Source organism: Rhineura floridana, chromosome 14 (assembly GCF_030035675.1).
Source record: "Rhineura floridana isolate rRhiFlo1 chromosome 14, rRhiFlo1.hap2, whole genome shotgun sequence".
NCBI classification, from domain to species: Eukaryota; Metazoa; Chordata; class Lepidosauria; order Squamata; family Rhineuridae; genus Rhineura; species Rhineura floridana.
In genome coordinates, this window is record NC_084493.1 from 19,482,774 (window position 1) to 19,503,700 (window position 20,927).

Consider the following 20,927-nt stretch of genomic DNA (forward strand, 5'->3'; position numbering starts at 1 on the left):
ACTGCCAGTCAGTGCAGACAGTACTGAGCTGGACAGACCAAAGGTCTGACTCGGTACAAGGCAGCTTCCTATGTCCCTATGGATAAGGCCAAAGATCCATCTATTTCAAGATGCGGCTTTCACAGTGGCTAACCAAATTCCTACACAAAGCTCACAAGCAGGACCTGAGTGCAACAGCACTCTCCGCTCATGATCTCTAGCAACAGGTATTCAGAGGTGGACATGAACTAGACGGGTCGATGGTCTGGCTTAAGCCACATCCACCCCAGACATTTATTTCACTTTAACAGGGATGGCTTCCCCCAAAGAATCCTGGGAAGTGTCATTTGAGAAGGGTGCTGAGAATTGTTCAGAGACCGTTATTCCCCTCACAGAGCTCCCAGAATTCTCTGGGAGGGCAGGCTGACTGTTAAACCACTCTGGCCATTCAAGTTCTGTCAGGGGAATAGAAGTCTCCTAACAACTCTCAGCACCCTTCACAAGCGACACTTCCCAGGATTCTTTGGGAGAAGTCATGACTGTTTAAAGTAGAATAACAGTGGAACAGATGCCAGCCTTTACATAAGGCAGTTTCCTATGTCCTAACTCAGCCTTCCCACAGGAGTTGCTGCAGTGTAAGAGCATAAGAAGAACCCTGCTAGATCAGGCCAAAGGCCCACCTAGTCTAGCGGCCTGTTCTCACAGTGGCCAAGCAGATCCCTAGGGGAAGCCTGCAAGCAGATTCGCAGCACAACAGCCCTCTCCCCACTTGAGATCCCCAGTAACTGGTATTCAAAGGCATACTGCTTCCGACAGTGGAGGTAGCACATGCCCAACGTATACTGCCCTGGGTTCCTTCGGGAGGAAGGGTGGGATACAAATCTAAAAGTTTAAACACATAAATGAATCATAACTAGTAGCTGACTAGTAGATATCCTTAACCTCCTCCATCAATTTGTTTAATCTGCTTTTAAAGCCATCCAAACCGGTAGCCATCACTACCTGCTGAGGGAGTTAATTCCATAGTTTGAATCTTCACACAGCCCACAGTTAAACAAAATGTTCTTTGGCCATTACTAAAAAAAATTTTGCACCAGACCAATAGCAAGCTATATAACATATGGGCAGCCCTGCTTGATCGGACCCTTCGACCTCTCGAGCCCAGCATTCTGGTCCTACAGCAGCCAACCAGAATGTGCATGATAGGCAAACAAACATGACATCAGGGCAACAGCAGTCTCTGACTTACGTTCCCCACCAACTGCTATTCAAAGGAATTATTTTATTCATTATTTATCAAAATTCATGTACTGCTTGACTGCAATAAAACCTCTCAGTGGTTTAATAATAAATATTAAAATTGTAAATTAAAAACAGTTAAAAACAAGTAATTAACAAACATTTAGAAGATAATTAAAATCAACAGTAAACTACGAAGAGATTAACACACATCAGAAATCTATGTATCTGGATAGGCATGCCTAAGCAAAAATGTTTTAAGCAGGTGCCAAAAAAGGAGTACAGCAAAAGCACCTTCCTGACGTCAACAGCAGGGAGTTCCAAAGCATAGGGGCTGCCACACTACAAGATCAGTTTCCAGCAACTGCAAAATGAGTATTATGTGACACCTGTACACAGTGCCAGTTCCGCAAATCGAAGCAGTCAAGTGGGCACACATAGGGTGAAAGACAATCCTGCTTCTGATCCTGAGAAGCAATATTCTAGAGGCCTCAGGTGATAATTTTGGACAATGCAGGAAAGCTCATCTGGAAGAAGGTACCCCTTAAGGAACACAGCTCCCAAACAATTAAAGGCTTACAAGATTAACACTAGCACTTTGAACAGAGCCCAGAAACAAATCAGCAACCAGTGCAGATCATACACAAACCATTAAAATAAGCCAGAAAAGTCAATAAAATAAAAACCAGGAGACAAAAGAGCATTGCTGGATCAGACTAAAGGCCCATCAGAATTCAGTATCCTGTTTTCACAGAGGGCAACCAGATGCCTAAAGGAAGTCTGCAAGCGGGATACAAGCACAACAGCCTTCTCCTCCACTCGTGATCCCCAGCAAGTGGTATTCAGAGGCATGTTGCCTCCAACTGTGGAGGAAGAACATAGCATCGTAGCCATATCCTCCATGAATATGTCCATAAGTCCCTTTAGGGGAGGGACGGCTAAACTTTTTTGGACCCACTATCAACCCTCCAGGAGCCAGAAGTCAAAGTGGGTATGACCAATTTTAACAAAGTTTGAATGATGAATTTTGCAGGGTTCACAAAAGCCTTTTGACATCATAGAATCACAGTGAGGGGCCTATGAGAACAGTAAAAAATAAAAATATGGTGTTTTTTTAAGTGACAAATTGGGGGGGGGGGGTCCTAGAAGGCCAGATGCAGTCCATGGATTAGCTACCCCTGCTTTGGAGAACCAATATCCATGTGGCTCAGGGTTTTCCTAGTCACATAAATGTTCCACGTATGCAAATCCAGAGCAAACAAGTTTGTACATCTGCAACCACAAGATGCATCCTATGTAAGGAACTATACCGCCCTGCTAGCAATGAGCCTTTGAGAGACCACGGTTGTGATAGCAGAAAGGCTAAACTTCAGGGCAGAGATCCAAGGCACCCTCCATTGGTGGAAATTGATGTGCATACTATCACTCTCCCACCAGGAACAATGAGTAGTATGGCCCCAGTGCAGTCCTTAGTAGGAAAGATGTTCCACCAAGGAGGTGGGCCACCTCTACCATTGGCACAGGAGGTGAATGTCTACCAGGCAAAAAAATTAAAAATATTTTAAATTTATTTTTATTGTTTTCTATATAAAAATCAGTAAGTTATAAAGCAGAAAACAAAGCTATAAACTATATAAATTGTGCATCAAAAGATACTGATGGTTCAAGCAATAAAAACCGATACACTGAAGGAAGATAGGGAGTTTTAAAAAGTTCATATAAGAAAATAAAATCAATCAAAGTTCTGTTTTGTTCATGGGAGTAAAGAGTCCACTGTGGTTGACCTAATGACAGCTGGGATCCAGGTCCAGTTATTTCAACTTACAATGTCCAAAAAGAGGCGTACTCTGTTGGCACGGTAGTCTTGCTGCTTGTGTCATTAATGTGGAAAATAAAGTCATGCCAGAAGTCATTTTTAAAAAGATTCTCAGATGTTCACTCCTACTTGAAAACTCCGACCCATGGGGTTCTAACCAACAATGCTATGAATCAGCCTTTGGGGTCACACCGTGGGAGAGGCCTCCACCCCTTTCTGCTGCCATTTTTGCTTCTACGGATATTGCGGAAGAGAGGGGTAGGAATTATTGTGGGTGCTCCCTGGTGAGAACAGGTAGTTCCAGGGGCATGGAGTGTACAATTCTGTCCCACCTTCAAGTGTGAGCTTACGTTGGGGAGGCAGAAGCAGAAGAGAGGGGTTTTGCTGCTACCTATAAATACATGTTTGTACATTTGGTGGCTGGGGCTGGTTGTTTCGGCTGTGTTTCAGAACTGGTACTTCTTAAGGCCCCCATGTGTTAATTCGTTTAGTTTATATTGATGTTTAAGAGGATATAGCTTATCGAATTGTTCTGCGTCGCTCTAAAATGTAGTGTGTGGGGTTTTTGCATTTGACTTTTATTTGTGATATTTTTAGGACGTTGTAAACTGCTCAGAGATTTCACTGGAAAATGAAGCAGTATATAAAGCAGTATTTCAGCATCAATAACATAATACTGTAATACGAAGAAGAGAGGTGCTGTTAGCGAGGTCAACCAACCACAGCTGGCCTTGACAGACAGCCAAAATTTGTTCTTACCATAACCCTGCCCTGGACAGGTTTTTTTGGCCCAGGAACCAGCACAACTAGCAAGCGGTGTTAAGTGAGTCCCTGTTCTCCTCCTCCCTCCACAGCTGAGGAGGACAGGAGCTCATCCCCACTGCATTAAGCCTCAGGCATTCAGAAAGGAACAAGTACTCTGTTTTTCTAAGTGTCTGTGAAGGTCAGCACAGCCTTCAGGATGGCCCCCTCCATTCTCCTGAAATCAGCATGGCACTGGGGAGCACCTCACTTCTTCTCCAGGTATGAAAGAAGGGTTGGGGTTCTTCCAGTGTCCATGATCTTGTCAGAGCAAAGAACTTACTCGCTCCTGGCAAGCACGTTTGTGAACCCTTGGTGCTGCAGCTATCACAAAATCAGGAAATACTGTAGCTGAAACACACACTGTAGCACTTAAACAGAAGTGTCCATCTACTCTAAACTTACAATCTAACGAAATACAGACATCAACACAATGGCTTTTAACTGAAGGGCAGCATTTTTAAAAAATTAAAAACAGAACATCAAACAAAATGGGAAAGGAACAGTCAACACTTGCTAATAACACATTCATTCTCCACGCTAGCACAGGTTTATTAACACTAAGCAGTAAAGCCTATGGTGACAGTTTGTATCAATTCCTTTGTAGCAGGGCTGACCACCAAACCACATTGCAGATGGTCAAGGACGTTTCCCCAAAAGGGTGCACACAAAACAGACCCGACACCTTTCATCGGCTTCTTTTGCAAGTATGCATTAGCCAGGAGAGGATCTAGTGTTTTATTCAAGTTCTCAACTTGGAGCTTAGATTAGATATGCAAGAATAACATAACCCATTAACATGTCTGGTTGCTTTATAATTTTTTTAAAAAAGTACAATATGGCACTAGGAATTAATGTCCACTTAACATTCTTGGACTCCAGGTGAAAAAGAGAGCAAATGGTTTATTAATAACTAGCAGCTTCATGCCCATTGTTGCTCGGGAATTCACAGTGCAGTTTTGAGAAGTCCAACTCAACATCTTGATTCAAATTGGTGTCTAACTGTATCCAAGCAGAGACTAAAACCTGCTCCTTGATCTCAGGAACCATCATGCAAAATTTGGTTATGATATCTTGAGAGGTATCCAAATGCATAGCGAACCCACCCAACATGTTACACAAGTGGCATGGGATTTTAGAAGGGACAGTCCTGCCTGCAAGCTTACAATTCAAAAGATGCCCTACACACATGCACATGGAAAAGGGTCTGGGAAGATGTGCAAATCATATCGGAAAGGCAAAGAAAGGAGTCTTTAAAAATTCTTCTGCCAGGCAGTGATGGATGAAATTAGACAGATGTTCAGGGGGTTGGGGGGAAGACAGAGAGAATATGAGCTTAGCAGTGACAAGCTAAGTGAGTGTAGTTCAGTGAGCTAATACTGAGAGCACAAGTGCTGAACTTTGACTGGAGAGATCTGGGCCCAAATCCATACTCAAGTCATAAACGTCACTGGCTGAGCTTCAGTCAGTCACTCTCTCTCATCCCAGCCTACCTCCCAGGCTTCTGATGAACAGAACAACATAGGAAGCAGCCTTATACTAGGTCAGACTATTTGCCCACAGAGCCTAATGTTATCTGCTGTGACTGGTAGCAGCTCTGCAGTGTCTCAGGTTCAGACATTTTCCATCACTTTTGAACTGGCAATGCCAGGGACTGAACTTAGGAGCTCCTGCATGCAAAGAAGGTGCTCTTATCTCTGTGCCAAGGTTCCTCCCAATATCACCCTGAGCTCCTTGGAGCACAGATGGGATCAACTATGTAAACCAGGAACAGGGAGCCTGTGGCTCTCAAACTCCCATCAGCCCCAGTCAGTATGCCCAGTAGTTAGGGTTTATGGCAGCTGCTGCCTAGCAACATCTGGAAGGTCACGTGTTCGCTGGCCCCACTGTAAAACTATCCACCATCAAGTCCCAAACTTTGGCCACATTCACAACATACATTTATTGCACTATTGTTCCACTTTAAACAGTCATGGCTTCCCCCAAAGAATCCTGGGAAGTGTAGTTTGTTAATACTGCTAAGAGTTGTTAGGAGACCCTATTCCCCTCACAGTGGTACGATTCTGTGGTACAGAGTGGTTTAACAGTCAGTCCCTCTTTCCACAGAACTTTAAGGGGGAAATAGGGTCTCCTAACAATCCTCAGCACCCTTCTAAAACTACCCTTCCCAGGATTCTTTGGGGGAAGCCATGACAGTTTAAAGTGGAATAATAGTGGAACAAATCTATGGTGTGAATGTGGGCTTTGCACATTTATAGAGAGAGTGACACCTGGGAAAACTGTTTAGGAAGGCATATGGGCTCTGCAAAGATGCAGGTGGTGAGTGTTGTCAACGTAGCATGTTTCTGACACTCCAGAGATACCTGTTGATGCAGTCCAAAAAAAGAGCCCCCAGTAAAAACAATGACCTGGGTCAAGCACAGCAAGGAAAAGACTTTATGTCATACGCCGGCTTAAGAAGATAAACGTCTCCAAGGGGAAAATTCCAGAAATAAATGGAATGGAAAATTGCCTGTTTGAGTTGGGGCTGGGGTAAGGATAAGGGAAGTCAAGTTACTTGCATAGTGTAAGAACAGAAAAATTATATAACTGCTGCCAGTATTTTCACAAACACCCAACGGCTGGAGGAGGAGAGCACTACATAAGGAAGACAAACAGATCACTTAATTTCCCCAAGCTTTAAAATGTCATATTAATCTTTCCAGTATCATTTTTTTTTTTTAAAAATCAAATACCATAGTAGTACCACGTTTCCAGATACAAAGGGCCATTTTGGACATTATAGTTTTAGGTCTATACTTAAGCTATCTTAGATGTTCACCTTAAAAAAAACAATATATCTGAGTGTAACATTCAGGCAGCAAGACAGGTAGGGAAATCCTAAGTTTGCTTCACAAAATACCTGCATTTGGACATTAAGCTAAAACACAGGTTAGCGCTACAGGAGTGTGATCCTTGGGCTCACCCTTTCCCTCTCCTGTTCCAATGTGGCCATGAAGCAACTGGAAGCTTTTGCTTCTTCTTTTCAGCTAACCATGGTTACTTGTTTTGTTTGAACAGAGAAAACTGCGGTTAGGGTTAACTATGATTCTGGGCAGTCTTCCCAACTTGGCACACTCCAGATATTTTGGACTACAACTCCCATCATCTGTTAACAATGTCTGTTCTGGCTGGGCGCTGATGGGAGTTATAGTGAAAAATATCTGAGGGCATCATAGAGATTTTTGAAATATTAAGTGGTATATAAATGCTTTTTAATAATAATCATCATCATCATGTTGGGCAAGGCTGCTTTAGAAACACAAAGTCAGGATTGTAAGTCATGGCCTAAAGTTAGTTTCTTACTCTAACACACCATTTTGGCTCCATGGGCCAGACCCTTATTAGGATCATCCTCGCAGGCCAAATTTGGCAGGTGATTCAGGAAGAGAAGTTCACATGGAATCTTGTTGAACTGAGCAGGATTTAACCCCCCGCATCAGCTGATGAGTGGAGGTTAAATCCTGCATTGGCTGTGCATGCCTGTTCCCTTCTGGGAACAGGCGTGCACAGCAAATGCAGAATTTAACTTCCTGCCCATCAAATAACATCACTAGTGATGGCAGCTGGTGGGCGGAGTTTAGGAAAAATGGCCTCACAAGCCAACTTGGACTCCCTGGCAAGCCAAGACTGGCTGGCAAGCCACAGATTTCCCACCTCTGCCCCCTAAACCATAGTTAAGATTAGCAACAGTAAGTCCAGGTTTGGACATAACATGTTAGTCGAAAACAGAAGCAAAAACGTTTGATCTTGTAGTCATGCCCAGGAAGGGGGAAAGAACACGCAAGCCCCAAGGCCAGCCTTTCCGAACCAGTGTGCCTCCAGATGCTGTTGGACCACAACTCCCATCAGCCTCAGCCAGCATTGCCAATGGTCAGGAAAGATGGGAATTGTGGTCCAACAACATCTGGAGGCACACTGGTTGGGAAAGGCTGCCTAAGGCTCATGCACTAATGCTCAATCACAGTTCAATGTCACATGCAACCCAGGCCAGCGTGCCAGCCTTAAGAGCCTTCTTACCGATACAACACATGCAAATGCCTACTGAGCTTCTGCAAACAAAGACACTGACCCACTAGAACACTGAACTAAGAAATCCAGGTGAACCTACAGTACCTAGAAGAGCTGGCTACGGGTATCATTGTTTAACAGCTAGGATAAGAATCTAAACAGCAAAGGCTCCATCTCCTTACAGGATAAGAGTTTTCCATGCAAACTTCAGAACACATGCCGTAGCCTTCTTTCTCTTTCAAATTATTTTCAAGATCTAGAGGCCAAGGCCAAGAGAGCAGAGCTCGCCTACAGTCCTCCTAATCCCGTTAAGCCATTTGCCAAAAGACACAGGGCGGGGTGGTGTGAGTACTAAACATTTCAGCTTTCCTAGCAGCTGCTGGACTATCCCAATGACAAATATTTCAGAGCTAGCACATGGGTCAGCACAGATGCGACTGAACTAAAGCTCAAGAGGTGAAGAGCCGCGTGGTGCCAAAGTAAGTTTGTTGGCTCTTCTAACTGCAGCTGGGAGACTGGGAGCAAGAGGCAGGATGGCATTCTCCCTACCCACAGATAAGATTAACCAGGTCCCTCTTAACTGGAGCCTTTAAGAGAACCTTTGTTCCCTCCATTAGCAAACTCAGTGTCCATGTGCTGGCAGAACTAGAGAACAAACAAAAAAAAGCACTACATGCTCAGGTGAATCCTGGAGGTATGCAAAAGTACCAGAAGCACAAATACACAGGGGTTCATCTCCCCTCTCCCCCCAAAAAACAAGCATTACAGTGAGGACAGAGTCTCCAGAAAACATGGAATATTGAGTGACGATTCAAAAAGAAAATTGGAAAACCGAGATAAATGAGAAGAGTGAACTGACTTGCTTGAGCCCATAAGCTGGGGGAACCCTTTCCAGCCTGAGGGCCAGGTCCCCTCATGGGCAGCCTTCTGGGGGCCATAGGCCAGTGGTGTGCGAGACCAGAGGCAAGAAGTGGGTAGAGTAACAGACGGGACATTTACTTTTGTACAATATGCTACATGTCAGCCATACAAAAGTTATGAGGTTTCCTACACACATACACATAATCTCTCCATCTCTCCAGGAAAGCAACAGGCATTATCAGAGTTCAAGGATGCATTTCTGCCAGACCAAATTACTCAAGGAGCGCATGGAGCAAGGCTGGTGGGGGGGGTGGCCTAGAAGGGGTCCCAAGAGTCAAACAGAGAGACCCAGAGAGCGGCTTTCATCCCCCAGCTTCCCTACCCCTGCTTAGAGAAGGGGTGGCTAAGCTGTGGCTCTCCAGATGTTGTTGGACTACAACTCCCGTCATTCCTCACCACTGTCCATGCGCTGGGACTGATGGAAACTGTAGTCTAACAACATCTAGAGGACCACTAGCCATAACTAGCTTAGGGTATTCCAGTGAATGGCCTGGCTGACACCCATAACAGGAGCCCTCCTGTTAAGGGCTAAGGATATACTGCAACGTTTTGTTGCAGGTCCTGACAAAAACTGAGCCACGATTTGCTCCAGGAATGTGTAAAGAAGAGAACTTGCAAATCCACAGCTGGCTCACAATCTCTTAAAACCTTGAGTAAGAGAGCTGGCCTTATGTATGTACCACCCATACCTGTACCAATGGTGGTTATTTTGAAAGCAACGTCTTGATCAAAACTGAGAATGAAATATAGTTCACTTGTATTTTAATACAAGGGCCACTTCCCCAAAGAAACCAACTTCTTTTGATCCTTCCAAGTCCCCAGAATGCTGATGAAGCCATTATCAGAAGTTGATGTGTGTTCTTTAGCGGGCACCAGGTGGCACTCCACTGCTCTCAGCCAAGGCTTCTGTTTTATGGCACACAAAGAACAGAGGGGATGGATGAAGGAGAGCAACTGAGTTCAGACAGAGCTTCCAAAAGCCACTGTAGGCTTTCAGACAGTGGGCCTACCCAGAATGGTGGCTTTTTGCAGACATATTCTCCAACATGTTATTGATGCTATAATGGTGCATTTGTGGTAGATCTATACTGGGCCATCCACTTATCACTCCGCTTCCCCACTGTTACTGTATCATTGCTGTCTGGCGAGGCACTCTTGTGATAGCACTAAAACAGGACCAAAAAAAAAACCCTTGTACATTTGTGGTATGAAAAGTTACAGGATTTCAGCAGGACGTTACAGGATATGCACCAATCGGAAATGAAGCAGCCCCCCACTCCCAAAAATGTTTGCATGCATGAACAGTATTGAAAGCAGGATTGCATATAATAGCCCCAATACCATCATGAGCACATATTATCATAATAGGAATAGGTAAGAAATTTGATTCAGTTCTCATTTAAAGCCAAACCGGTCAAATTTGCACTTTCTGAAACAATATGGGAACCAAAACACAGCCATCCTTCGGAATTCACACTTACCCGAATTTTGCAATGCAGTTCTCCAACCAAACAGTGCTTACAAAAATACATTATATTAGGAGAAATCTCTTGCAAAAATGTGTATTAGTCAAAGCTGAAGGCAAAAATGTGTTTATTAGGAGAAACTAGCATTAAAATTGTGAGAATTTTCATGAGGATTTAAAAAAAAATAAATCGCAAATTGCTGCAGAAACCTGGAGAACTGAATGTAAGATTGGAAAAATTAGAAACTAAGATAACTGAAATTGACAGATACTTCCATCCCTTATCATGGATGCACAATAAAAAGGACATCGTGTAGGGTCTAGTATGTGTAACCACGGCAAATGATGTCTCATCAAGTGCATTGCTTTAACCCAGTTGTGTTCAAGTGTTTGACCTTCCCCTGCTTACCTGTTTCAAATTACCAGTTGATGATCTCTTCAACAGCTGCCACAGAACTTCTGCACGTTGCAAAAGATTCTCGAAAGAGCTCTGGAGCACAAACTCTGCAGTCCGGGCACTGGGTGGGCCTGCTAGCTCTCAACACCAGCACCATCCCATAAAAATGGCGAGTGCAGACCCCAAAACAGTCCCAATGTGTTCCCTCTAAAGTACCACAATGCAGGGGGAGATTTGCGGTTATGGTCAAGTGGCCTTTCAAGGAAGTTGGCCTACCACAATGGGTTGGCTCACTGAGTTACCACCAGCCCTCTAGGGTTCTTGGAGTAAAGTTTGAAAGTTGCAGCTTTCGCTCAAGTTAAGATCCAAGGTAGGAACTCTACGAAACAGGGTCGTCAGTTCTTTTGTTAAGGGCTCACCCAGATGACATGTTTATTGGGCACCCATCCTTTGTAGCTTGCACAAAACCTGCGCAGAGATCAGACTATATCTAGTCTTTTGTTGAGCATTCATTCTAATTTATTTGCAGGAAGGTCATACAACAATGAGCATCCATCTTTGCTTGTGAATCTTCCCATTAATCATTCATTCATCCCACACTTTTCAGTGCATTTCTCTGTTACTTTTCTAACCATAAAAAGACTGGTAGTTGAAAAAATAAAGAAACTTAAGCTTTATTACTACAAAGAGGTAAAGTCATACATGCTGAAACAGCCATGCAGCCTGTACTCAGAGAGCCATTGCTAACTGAGAACAAAGACAGGAAGAGAAGGAAGGAAGGGGAGGAGTAAAGTCTGCAAAAACAACAAAGACTTTGGAGGAGAAACCAGCAGAAAGAATAGATTGCCTTTCTGTCTATCATTCCTCCCCCCCCCACTGCCCCACTGGTTCAGGTCACTTGTAACTTGCATTGGTGCTTTGATCCCAACAAAAAGCTCCATTAAAAAAGTGAATTTATTGTGCCAGGGCAACAGATCACGTCAATTTACTTTAACTACACAAACCTAAAGTTCTGGTATGTGCTTGAATCCTTCCTGCAAAATAGTGAAAACTTGGAGGCACCCAAAGAGTTAGTTCCTCCAATGTTTACCAATAGGATGATCTGACGATTGTAAGATCCTACCCCCACATATGCCCCAGTCCTTTTCCAAATATCCCTTCCCACAAACCACCATGGCCCCACATCATCGCCATAGGCATACATCCCTTTTTCCCCTTTCCAAATGTTTCACAGGAAAAAGGCGTTGCAAAGTAATTGTTTACGTTCACATGATGTAATCCTAATCATACAACTTTCTTGGTCACGCAATCACTTTATAGCACCATGATGTTAATCAGTGGGGTTTTTTTAAAAAAAAATTTTTTTTTAAGTCTGTGAGTAAATACAAACACCTGAATGGGAGTACCAAATGTGATTTCCAAGACTGCTTGGTGAATTCTGGGATATCGTCCAGAAACTCATGTGTAAACAGAAATGTGCTCAGTTACCACAATTTCAATATTAGGACCTCATGAAAAGGATGTCTGAGCAGCTTACATGAAGCTGGGAAACCACAGGCTGCGTCCTTGCCACAAGGTAATTCATGTGAAGAATTCCTTTTATTAAATACTATAAAGGTGGTATTCTGCCAACAAATGCTGGTTCCTGGTTACTACTGGGAAATCTCCCTTCCTCTGCTCTACAGCCAATTTCAAGTGTGTGGAGGGGAAAACGCAAATCTCACAGACCAACACTCTGTTTTGCTTGGTGGCTGGAGGTGCCATCTCTACTTCTACAGATGCACAAGCACACCATGGTTCACCCCCAAAAGGGACTGAGGTTTTGCAACTGCTCAGTTAGAAGACTAGGTAAAGGCTGAAGGTTACTCACAAAAGTACCCAACTTGACTACCGCTTCCTCCTCCCCTAAAGCTCCAACATTTCCTTTGGGGGGCGGGAGACAGCAGGTGCTCCCAAGGGCCCAAGCAGAACATCTTTCCCCACTGGGAATGGGACACCAATCCCTGAATCCCAGTGTAGCATAGTGGTCAGAGCAGCAGTTCCCAAACTTTCTTCCCCCCACGGACCACTTGAAAGTTGCTGAAGGTCTTCGTGGACCACTTCATGATTTTTCTGCCTGCTGTAGTAATTGTAATCAATGCGCTGTGCTAGATGCTATTTTTATTGCGTCTTTTATTTCTTATATTGTATTTTATTGTAGTACAATTTGCATTCCATAGAACTCAAACTGTAATACAATGAAATGCAATATAAGAAATATACCAATAGAAATATGGTTAAAAATCTGTAAGAAATATTTAATGCAGACATTCCGCAGACCACCTGAATGAAGCCTGCGGACCACTAGTGGTCCACGGACCATGTTGGGGAGCATCCGACTAGGACCTGAGAAGACCAGAGTTCAAAATCCCTACTTAGCCATGAAGCCTAGGGGGGAGGGCCATAGCTCAGTGGTAGAGCATCAGCTTTGCATGCAGAAGATCCCAGGTTCAATCCCCAGCATCTCCATGTAGGACTGGGAATGTCCCCTGTCTGAAACCCTGAAGAACTACTGCCAGTTTGTGTAGGGCATACTGAGCTAGATGGACCAATAGTCTGACTCAGTATAAGGCAGCATCCTATGTTCCTAACCTCACTGGGTGACCTTAGGCCAGTCACAGTCTCTCAGCCTAACCTACCTCGCAGGGGTGTCGTGAGGATACAATGGGGAGAGGGAAAACCATGCATGCTACCTTGAACTTATTGAAGGAAAGGCAGAACATAAATGTAATAAATAAATAAATAAAAACCAAGCAGAAGTCACCGAGTTGTTTTCCTGCCAGGAAATCTGGGTTCAGTAAGCCCCATCCCATCCCAGGCACAAAGCCTTGCTCTGGTAGGGCCCTGGGACCAGTTGCCACTGTCAAAGTCCCCTGCCCTAAAGCTAAACCCTTAGGCTTTGGTAGCAGGTGACAGCAGTGGCTCATGGGATGGAGGCAAGCACACCCCTCCTCAGAGAACAGGAGGATCACTGTGCTTACCTCATCCCTGCTTCCATCAGGGGCACTGGCCCTTGACAGCACATTTGTTCAAATACTCAACATACCCCTACATCAATCACACCTCTTGTTTTTGAGCATTAAAATACCCAAATGTCAGACTATCTAGTGCACCTTTAACCACATCTGTACCACATTTCAACTTTCTAGATAATGCTGAAGTTCCTTAACACTTTTGAATACCACATTCTGGAGGAAGACATGCAGTAATGTGGCCCCACAGTGAATAGGCAGGTAGAGCCCAGAACACTAACAGCTGTAGGTTACAGGGGCTCCTTATGATACATTTTGAATTTTGGTCCAACTTAACTTCTCATCAATAATACTTTAATTTTAAACCAATGCAAATTTCTCAGTAGTATGAATTTTATTGACATTTGATCAATAGTTTAAAAAGTATAAAAGGGATGGAAAATGTAGATAAAAAAAGTTTTACTCACATACAACGGAGCTTGCTGTGGATTAAGTTTCATGACCCAGAACGCTGGAATGGGGGGGAGAAAAAGAGTTATTAAAATAATGTTCCAACACCCTCGACACAACAATAAGGTCCACTTCTGATGAAGTGGAATCTAGTCTATGAACGCATATGCTGTTAAGTCTTTAAGGTTCCACAAGACTCTGTCCAATTTATTTTGATAAAAGAAAAACCCTGGAAATTCACAAATTATTTCCAAGATCATTCATGGCCACACTGAAAAAATACTTTGAAGATGTTTCAGGTTTTCAATGGCAAAGCAACATTTTTTGAAAACAGGCACACAGCCTAGAGGAAGTGAAAGAAACATCTGAAAAGTTCCAGGAAATCAAGAAATATACAGATTTACACCCTTAAGAGAAAGATACACAAATGCAATTGTCATAGAACAGAGACAGACAACCTGCGATCCTCCAGATGCTGCTGGACTACAACTCCCATCAACCCTAGCAAGCATGGCCAATGGCCAGGGATGATGGGAGTTGTAGTTCGGCAACAGCTGGAGGGCCAAAGGTTCCCCACACCTGATGTACATGCACACCTATGCCATAGTGCTCATCTAGCTGCCTGTGAACTTAACAGCGGCACCTTACGATGCAGATTTATCTTTCCTTCTAGTGGTGCTAGATATAGGAAGGGGGCTGGAACTGGACTAGGGACCTTGGAATCTGCAAATACCCTTTACGTGGCCAGGGGTTGGAGCACAGATATACCTCCCACTGCAGACTTCACTTTTGACTTTCCAGACACCATCTGCTTAAGTTTTAGTACCAGAAAACATTCTGTCCTACTCCTTTTCAAATTTACGATCTAACCATTGTTACGAAGAAGTATTTTGAGTATGTCCTGAGCATCTCAACTTGAGAAATGTCCATGTTGCCTGAGAAAGCTTTTGCTTGACATGTTTAGGCACATAGTACATGGCTGTAGTTTGTTATTTGCTGACCCTCAATTTAGATTGATAAATATGAAAGAGAGGAGGTGTGGCTTGCAAGAAAATAAAATGAATGCATAGTCATGCAGCACCCCTGAATCAGGATAATTAAGCTTAGATGGCAAATCAGTATGATCTTTTGGCAAAAGAACAGCATAAATTTATGGGGAATGACTACATACCCAACATGGTCTCTGGCTCCAATTCCACAACTTCAGGAAGGGCCTGAAATTAGGTCAACTGACAGAGAACTGTCAGGCACTGACAGTGAACTAGACTCTCAGGGAAGGCCGCCAAAGGCACAAAACTGACAAGTAACACCACAACTGCTACTGAAACTGATGAGTATATTGACAAATCATACAAAACACTCTCCCAGGACTGAGTGACAGCTTTGGAAACAAAAAAATCTGTTCTGTCTTTGAAATTGGATGATACAGTAAGGCCCCGCTAATACGGCGGGTTAGGGACCAGGCCCCCGCTGTAAAGCAGAAATCAACGTAAAGCGAAACCCATTGACTATAATGGGCAGCGTCACGCAAAAATGTCGCAAAACGCCGTAAAAGCACAACATTGGCTTTAAAATGGGGAATTTCCCCGAATTGAAAGCCGCCGCATGAGCGGAACGCCGCAAAACGGAACGCCGGTAAGCAGGGCCCTACTGTATAGCCAGAGCTTGGAAAAGTTACTTTTTTGAACTACAACTCCCATCAGCCCCAGCCAGCATGGCCACTGGATTGGGCTGATGGGAGTTGTAGTTCAAAAAGTAACTTTTCCAAGCTCTGTGTATAGCTAAGATGGCTAATGAAGCTATGAATCTGGGTCTGGTGACTTCCAGTGACAGCTATGAAGCTTAAAATGGCAACCATGGACCTGGACTACCATCTGGCTGAACAGAAATCATGGATAAGTATGAACAAGAGGGGGGGACTCACAAAGACTTTCAAAACATTTCAATACCTCTTTCTCCTTGACCTCTAACCTAATCAAACCAGGATCTCTGAGATTATTTTATCTACTTAAAGAGCTAAAGGAGGAAGTTGAATGCCTGATGCACTGCTACCAGCAGCACACACTTTCGCTCTCGTTAGTTAGGACTCAAGGTTAGAAACCCCCTCCCAGCAGATCTCTGGACACAGTACTCTTATTTGCACAATCCATCTAGTTTGGCCCAAAACAACCAAATCTTGAACATTTCCATTGGTCCCAATAAAGCGATTGCCTGACTGGGTTTTTTCCTAATGGGCCAACACTACGTTCTCTGTTTTCTTCTGCACAGCTACACTTATGTTTGCCGTTTCCTCTACCCCCCTTTTTTAATCCCTTTAATTTTATTTTTCATTCCAAGATATGAATGCTTCAATACTGGCAATGAAAAGGTAAATTTAAAACACACCATCACATTATTTAAAATGCTGCCTGGCACTCTTTGGGTATTTGCATGGGTTTCTTAGGAAAATGCTAAGTTCAACAAAGCCCTTAAAGATCTGTCAAACACAGGGATGCCTTAAGGTTTGAAAAGCATAACCATACTTGGTTCGCTCTTGGTTACCTTGATGGCTCCTAGCTCATGCAAACCCAGTTATTAACTGTTCCTTAAATGTTTTCAGAATCTGATAAAATGTCTCCATGTATGGTATTAGTATTACTGTGTTATGTGTTATACCATTGTTAGTTATACAATTCTCCCATTTCACTCTGCCAGATGTATTGTGCAGACAATTTGCTCCTGGTACATTTAACAAGACAATTTTTTTACTCTGCTAACATCATCGTTCCTTTCCTTGCAGAAACAGGATACAAAAATTTACAGGAAGAAATAAGAGTATTGTGAATATAAGAAAGCATTCCATCCAAAATATTACGGCTATTTTAGGAAGGGTTGCATGACAATGCCCCAAATGTTTCATCTGCAGGGGAAAAAAATTAAAAAGACACAACACAACAAGTCTTCGCCCTCTTTTCAGCAGACATCTGCACTACAGGTTTTAACTAGCTGTAGTAGCCATCCACTCACCAAGGACAGTGGAGGGAAGCCAAAGTAATTCTTAGCATCCCTGTCATACTACAACTCCCAGGATGCTCTAGTGGAATCCATGGCAGGGTTTCACTAGTATGAAACAGTACATGTCCGTATCATTAACATATCCAGAGCTGTGTATCCTGTTTATCTTCCAAGCTAACAATATTAAAAGTTCTACATTCTGCAGAAATTGCAAGCTGGGCCAGTTTCCATGAATTATCCATGAATTATTTATTTATTTGTTTATTAAATTTATATCCTGCCCTTCCTCCTAGAAGGAGCCCAGGGTGGCAGACAAAAAGACTAAAAAAACTCAAAAACATATTAAAACAAAGCATATTTAAAAACACCTTTAAAAAAAGCTTTTACAATGTCTGAAAAAGTAATTCCAACACAGATGCAGACCGGGATAAGGTCTCTACTTAAAAGACTTGTTGAAAGAGGAAGGCCTTCAGTAAATTATGTTTTCAAAGGGTAGTTTTGCTGTGTGCAAACAACACAGCAAGATGGGAGTCCGTTCTGTCCAGTGGTGGATGCTCATAGTTAATGTGAACGTAGCCATTCCCAAGCATTGTTAACTCTGTCCAAGATTAGTTCACTCCAATTCTCACGAGAGAACGTTTTCCTTGCTACCTGATATTCTGTCCCTCTGGCTTCTTGGGTGAGCTTGAATAGCTTCCCATTCTAACGGTTTCCATACTCTTTTAAGCACCCCACCCCCTAGAGATGTAACTATCTACATTTAAGAGTCTGACCCACCCCACTTCTCTGCAACACAGGGAAGCGCTGCAGCTTCAGGAAGAGCATCGGCTTTGCACGCAAAAGGTCCCCAGCATCACCAGGTGGGGCTGGGAGAGATTCCCATCTGAAACCCTAGAGAGCTGCTGCCAGTCAGAATAAGGCAATCTTCCTCAGCCTGGTTCCCTTCAGATGCATTGGACTGCAAATTCCATCAGCCCATGCTAGGCTGAGGTGACTGGAGCTGATAGGATTTGTAGTCCAAAACCCCTGGAGGGCACCAGGTGGTGGTGGGGGATGGTACAGGCAATGTGTTCCTATAGGGAGATGGAGCCCAAAGATATAGATTCAGCAGAGAGCCTGGTGCTTATATCCAACTTCAGATATGCTCCAGTAATTTCAGAGAGGAATGCACACTTTCAAAACTGAGGCATTGAAACTCATGTATTGCAAGAACTGTTTGCTTTAAAAAAAAAAAAAAAAGCAAGCCAAGAGTTTTGTTTAAATTCATTTAATGGACAGATCTCCAGTGAAGAAAAACGAGACACATTCCTGATCTCAGTGTTTTAGCATACATGCCAAGTGGCAGATGTCAAAAGAATTACAATGAGTACTATATGGAGACACACTAGAATTTTATCCCATTAAAAGCATGTAATAAGGCAATCTGCGGGGCTTGGGTCAATTAAGAGGGAGCATACAGCTCTAAGCCAAGGACAGGGTTGCACAAGGATCAGTATTAAGAACTTGTCTGCAGCCAGAGAGAACAGAACGGATAGCAGAACGTCATACATGGGGGCTGTGGTTTGTACCCAGGACTGGATATCTGCTGCAATTCCATGGGAGAAAAGAATATGAAACCACATTCAGAATTGAGCTTCAGCTTGTCATTTTAGTAAAATGAAAGCAAGTTTCTTCACCTTACGGATACAAAGACGTACTTGAAAGTTTGCAAGCAATGCCTGAACACTCCTAAGCCAGGAGAGGGCAGCCGAGTAAGATTTCAATGGGTTGAGGCAGGGATTCAATGCCTTGAAGAGTTCCTTGCCTGTCCCCATCCCAGATTTAGTCATAAAAACGGCAGGATACCAGAAACCATGAACATGTGCTCTATTGGACTAATTTGTAGTGAGCACGGAACTCAGCTTTTCTTTGCACAGAATTTGGATTTCCTGGGTGCTGGAATTCATATATAACCACATATAGACCTGGTTATAAGGAAGTTCCATTAGCTACAAAGCACTTGGCCGTATGACAAGGGATGACCACATGATGTCTAGGAGAGAAGTTACACAAGGGAGGCTTACTGGGGCAAAACAGTTGCAGAAACAAAAGTGGAGTTACATCCATAAGGAAGCTATTCAAAGGAGCAAAAGGGGGGGGTGAGGGGAGAAAGGAAGAGACCACAGACGGGTGGTGGGAGGAAGAGGTGCTGGATGCAAGCTTAAAGTCTAAACAAAAGAACAATTGTGTTGCATCCTTGACTTTAACAAGGATGTTTACAGAGCCTCAAGGGACGATGATCACTGTCAGGGGCTGCTCAGAGCATGGAAGCATTTCTTGGCTCCTCTTCTCGGAAGGAGTCTTGGCTGGTGGCAGGGACAGGGAGGAGGGTGCATACTTCCCTCCAACAGTGACTTTCCAGCTGTCTTCCGAGGGTTACAAAAGCATAGTCAGTAACGACAGAAAACTTGACAATAGCATGTCTGACCTTACACTGCTAGGGAGTGTCAGGCACATCCCAGGGCATGGCCTAAGTTCACAAAGGGCAATATTGAGGCCCAACCAGCCTGGCTGCCGCCCTACTCAAAATGCAAGTGCGTCCAACTAATCAGGGCTGGCCCTACCATTAGGCAGAGTGAACTGGCTGCCTCGGGGGGCAGATACGAGCACAGATAATGGGTTGCATCCAACACAAGGTAATGGGTTGCAACCCACACTGCACAGACAGAGTTCTGCTCATGGAACAGGGCTTCCATTTCCTCTCCTCCCACCCACCCCAGAAAAGCTGCTCTGGAGGGTCCTCCAACTTTCCGGATCCAATGCCGACGTTGTGGGGGGTGGGGGCTGGAGGGGACAGGAGAGAAAGAGGAAATTCCATTGCATGCACAAAAGTCTGTTGCAGAGCTGCAGTGCTGAATATAGCCAGTGTTGTTATTTTGAAGAGATACATAAGAGGCCAGATGGTTAATTTCAGCTGCCAACCACTGGCAACTTTCACGGACTTATTTGCACGCTTCCCATTCATTACAGAAAGTGCAATCCTTTCAACATTCCTGGACCAGAAGATGCTGAAGACAGGCCAATCTCATTAGCAAAATACAGACATGAAGGAAAATACCTGCTTTTAAAAGCAGGCAAGAATTTATCAAAAGGCTGAAAGAAAATAGCAGGCCTGAACGTACCTTTTCAGAACGAAAGTCCACAAAATGATCTCTTCCATGTTTAAATTGTAACCCAAGCTTTGAGCTTCCTGATAAAAGTCGTAGATTCTTAAGAAGTGATCTATGCAAAACAACTCTGACACAGCATCAAGGATTGCTCTCCAGTTGTATTCTGTCTGTGGCAAAGAAAACCACACTCTGCCACCCAGGATATAGACCACAGGGACATGAGTCAGACAACAGCTACAGCAGGGACTGGTTTGTGATGCAAAGGGATTATACCTAGAAAGGACAGGTGTATAAGGAAGATTCCCAACCCTCTAGCCTCACTAATGTTTGACAGGCTTTGGTGAGCACAACTGTGTACACACAAGTGAAATGGAAATGGACTGCCTTCAAGTCGATCCTAAATTATGGAGACCCTATGAATAGGGTTTTCATGGTAAGCGGTATTCAGAGGGGGTTGACCACTGCCTCCCTCTGAGGCTAGTCCTCCCCAGCTGGCTAGGGCCTTCCTTGTCCGCAGCTGCCAGCTGGGGGGCAACTGGGCTCCTTGGGACTATGCCACTTGCCCACGGCTGCACAGGTGGCAGGGCATGCAACCCTTGAGCCACTCACTGTGGGGGTGATCTTTAGCTGGCCCTTGACACCCAGGAGACACGAG

General features: G+C 43.9%; 1 protein-coding gene across 5 annotated transcripts in view; it reads right to left on the reverse strand.

Annotated features, from left to right (window-relative positions):
* AKAP13 (A-kinase anchoring protein 13) overlaps positions 1–20,927 on the reverse strand; it is a 333,500-nt gene that overhangs the window by 198,625 nt on the left and 113,948 nt on the right. For all 5 annotated transcript variants that reach the window (XM_061595982.1, XM_061595984.1, XM_061595983.1 and 2 more), the window contains exon 3: positions 14,147–14,190. In XM_061595982.1, the coding sequence (XP_061451966.1) occupies positions 14,147–14,179 (33 nt within the window). In that variant the 5' untranslated portion in view covers positions 14,180–14,190. The remainder of the gene's footprint in view (positions 1–14,146; positions 14,191–20,927) is intronic.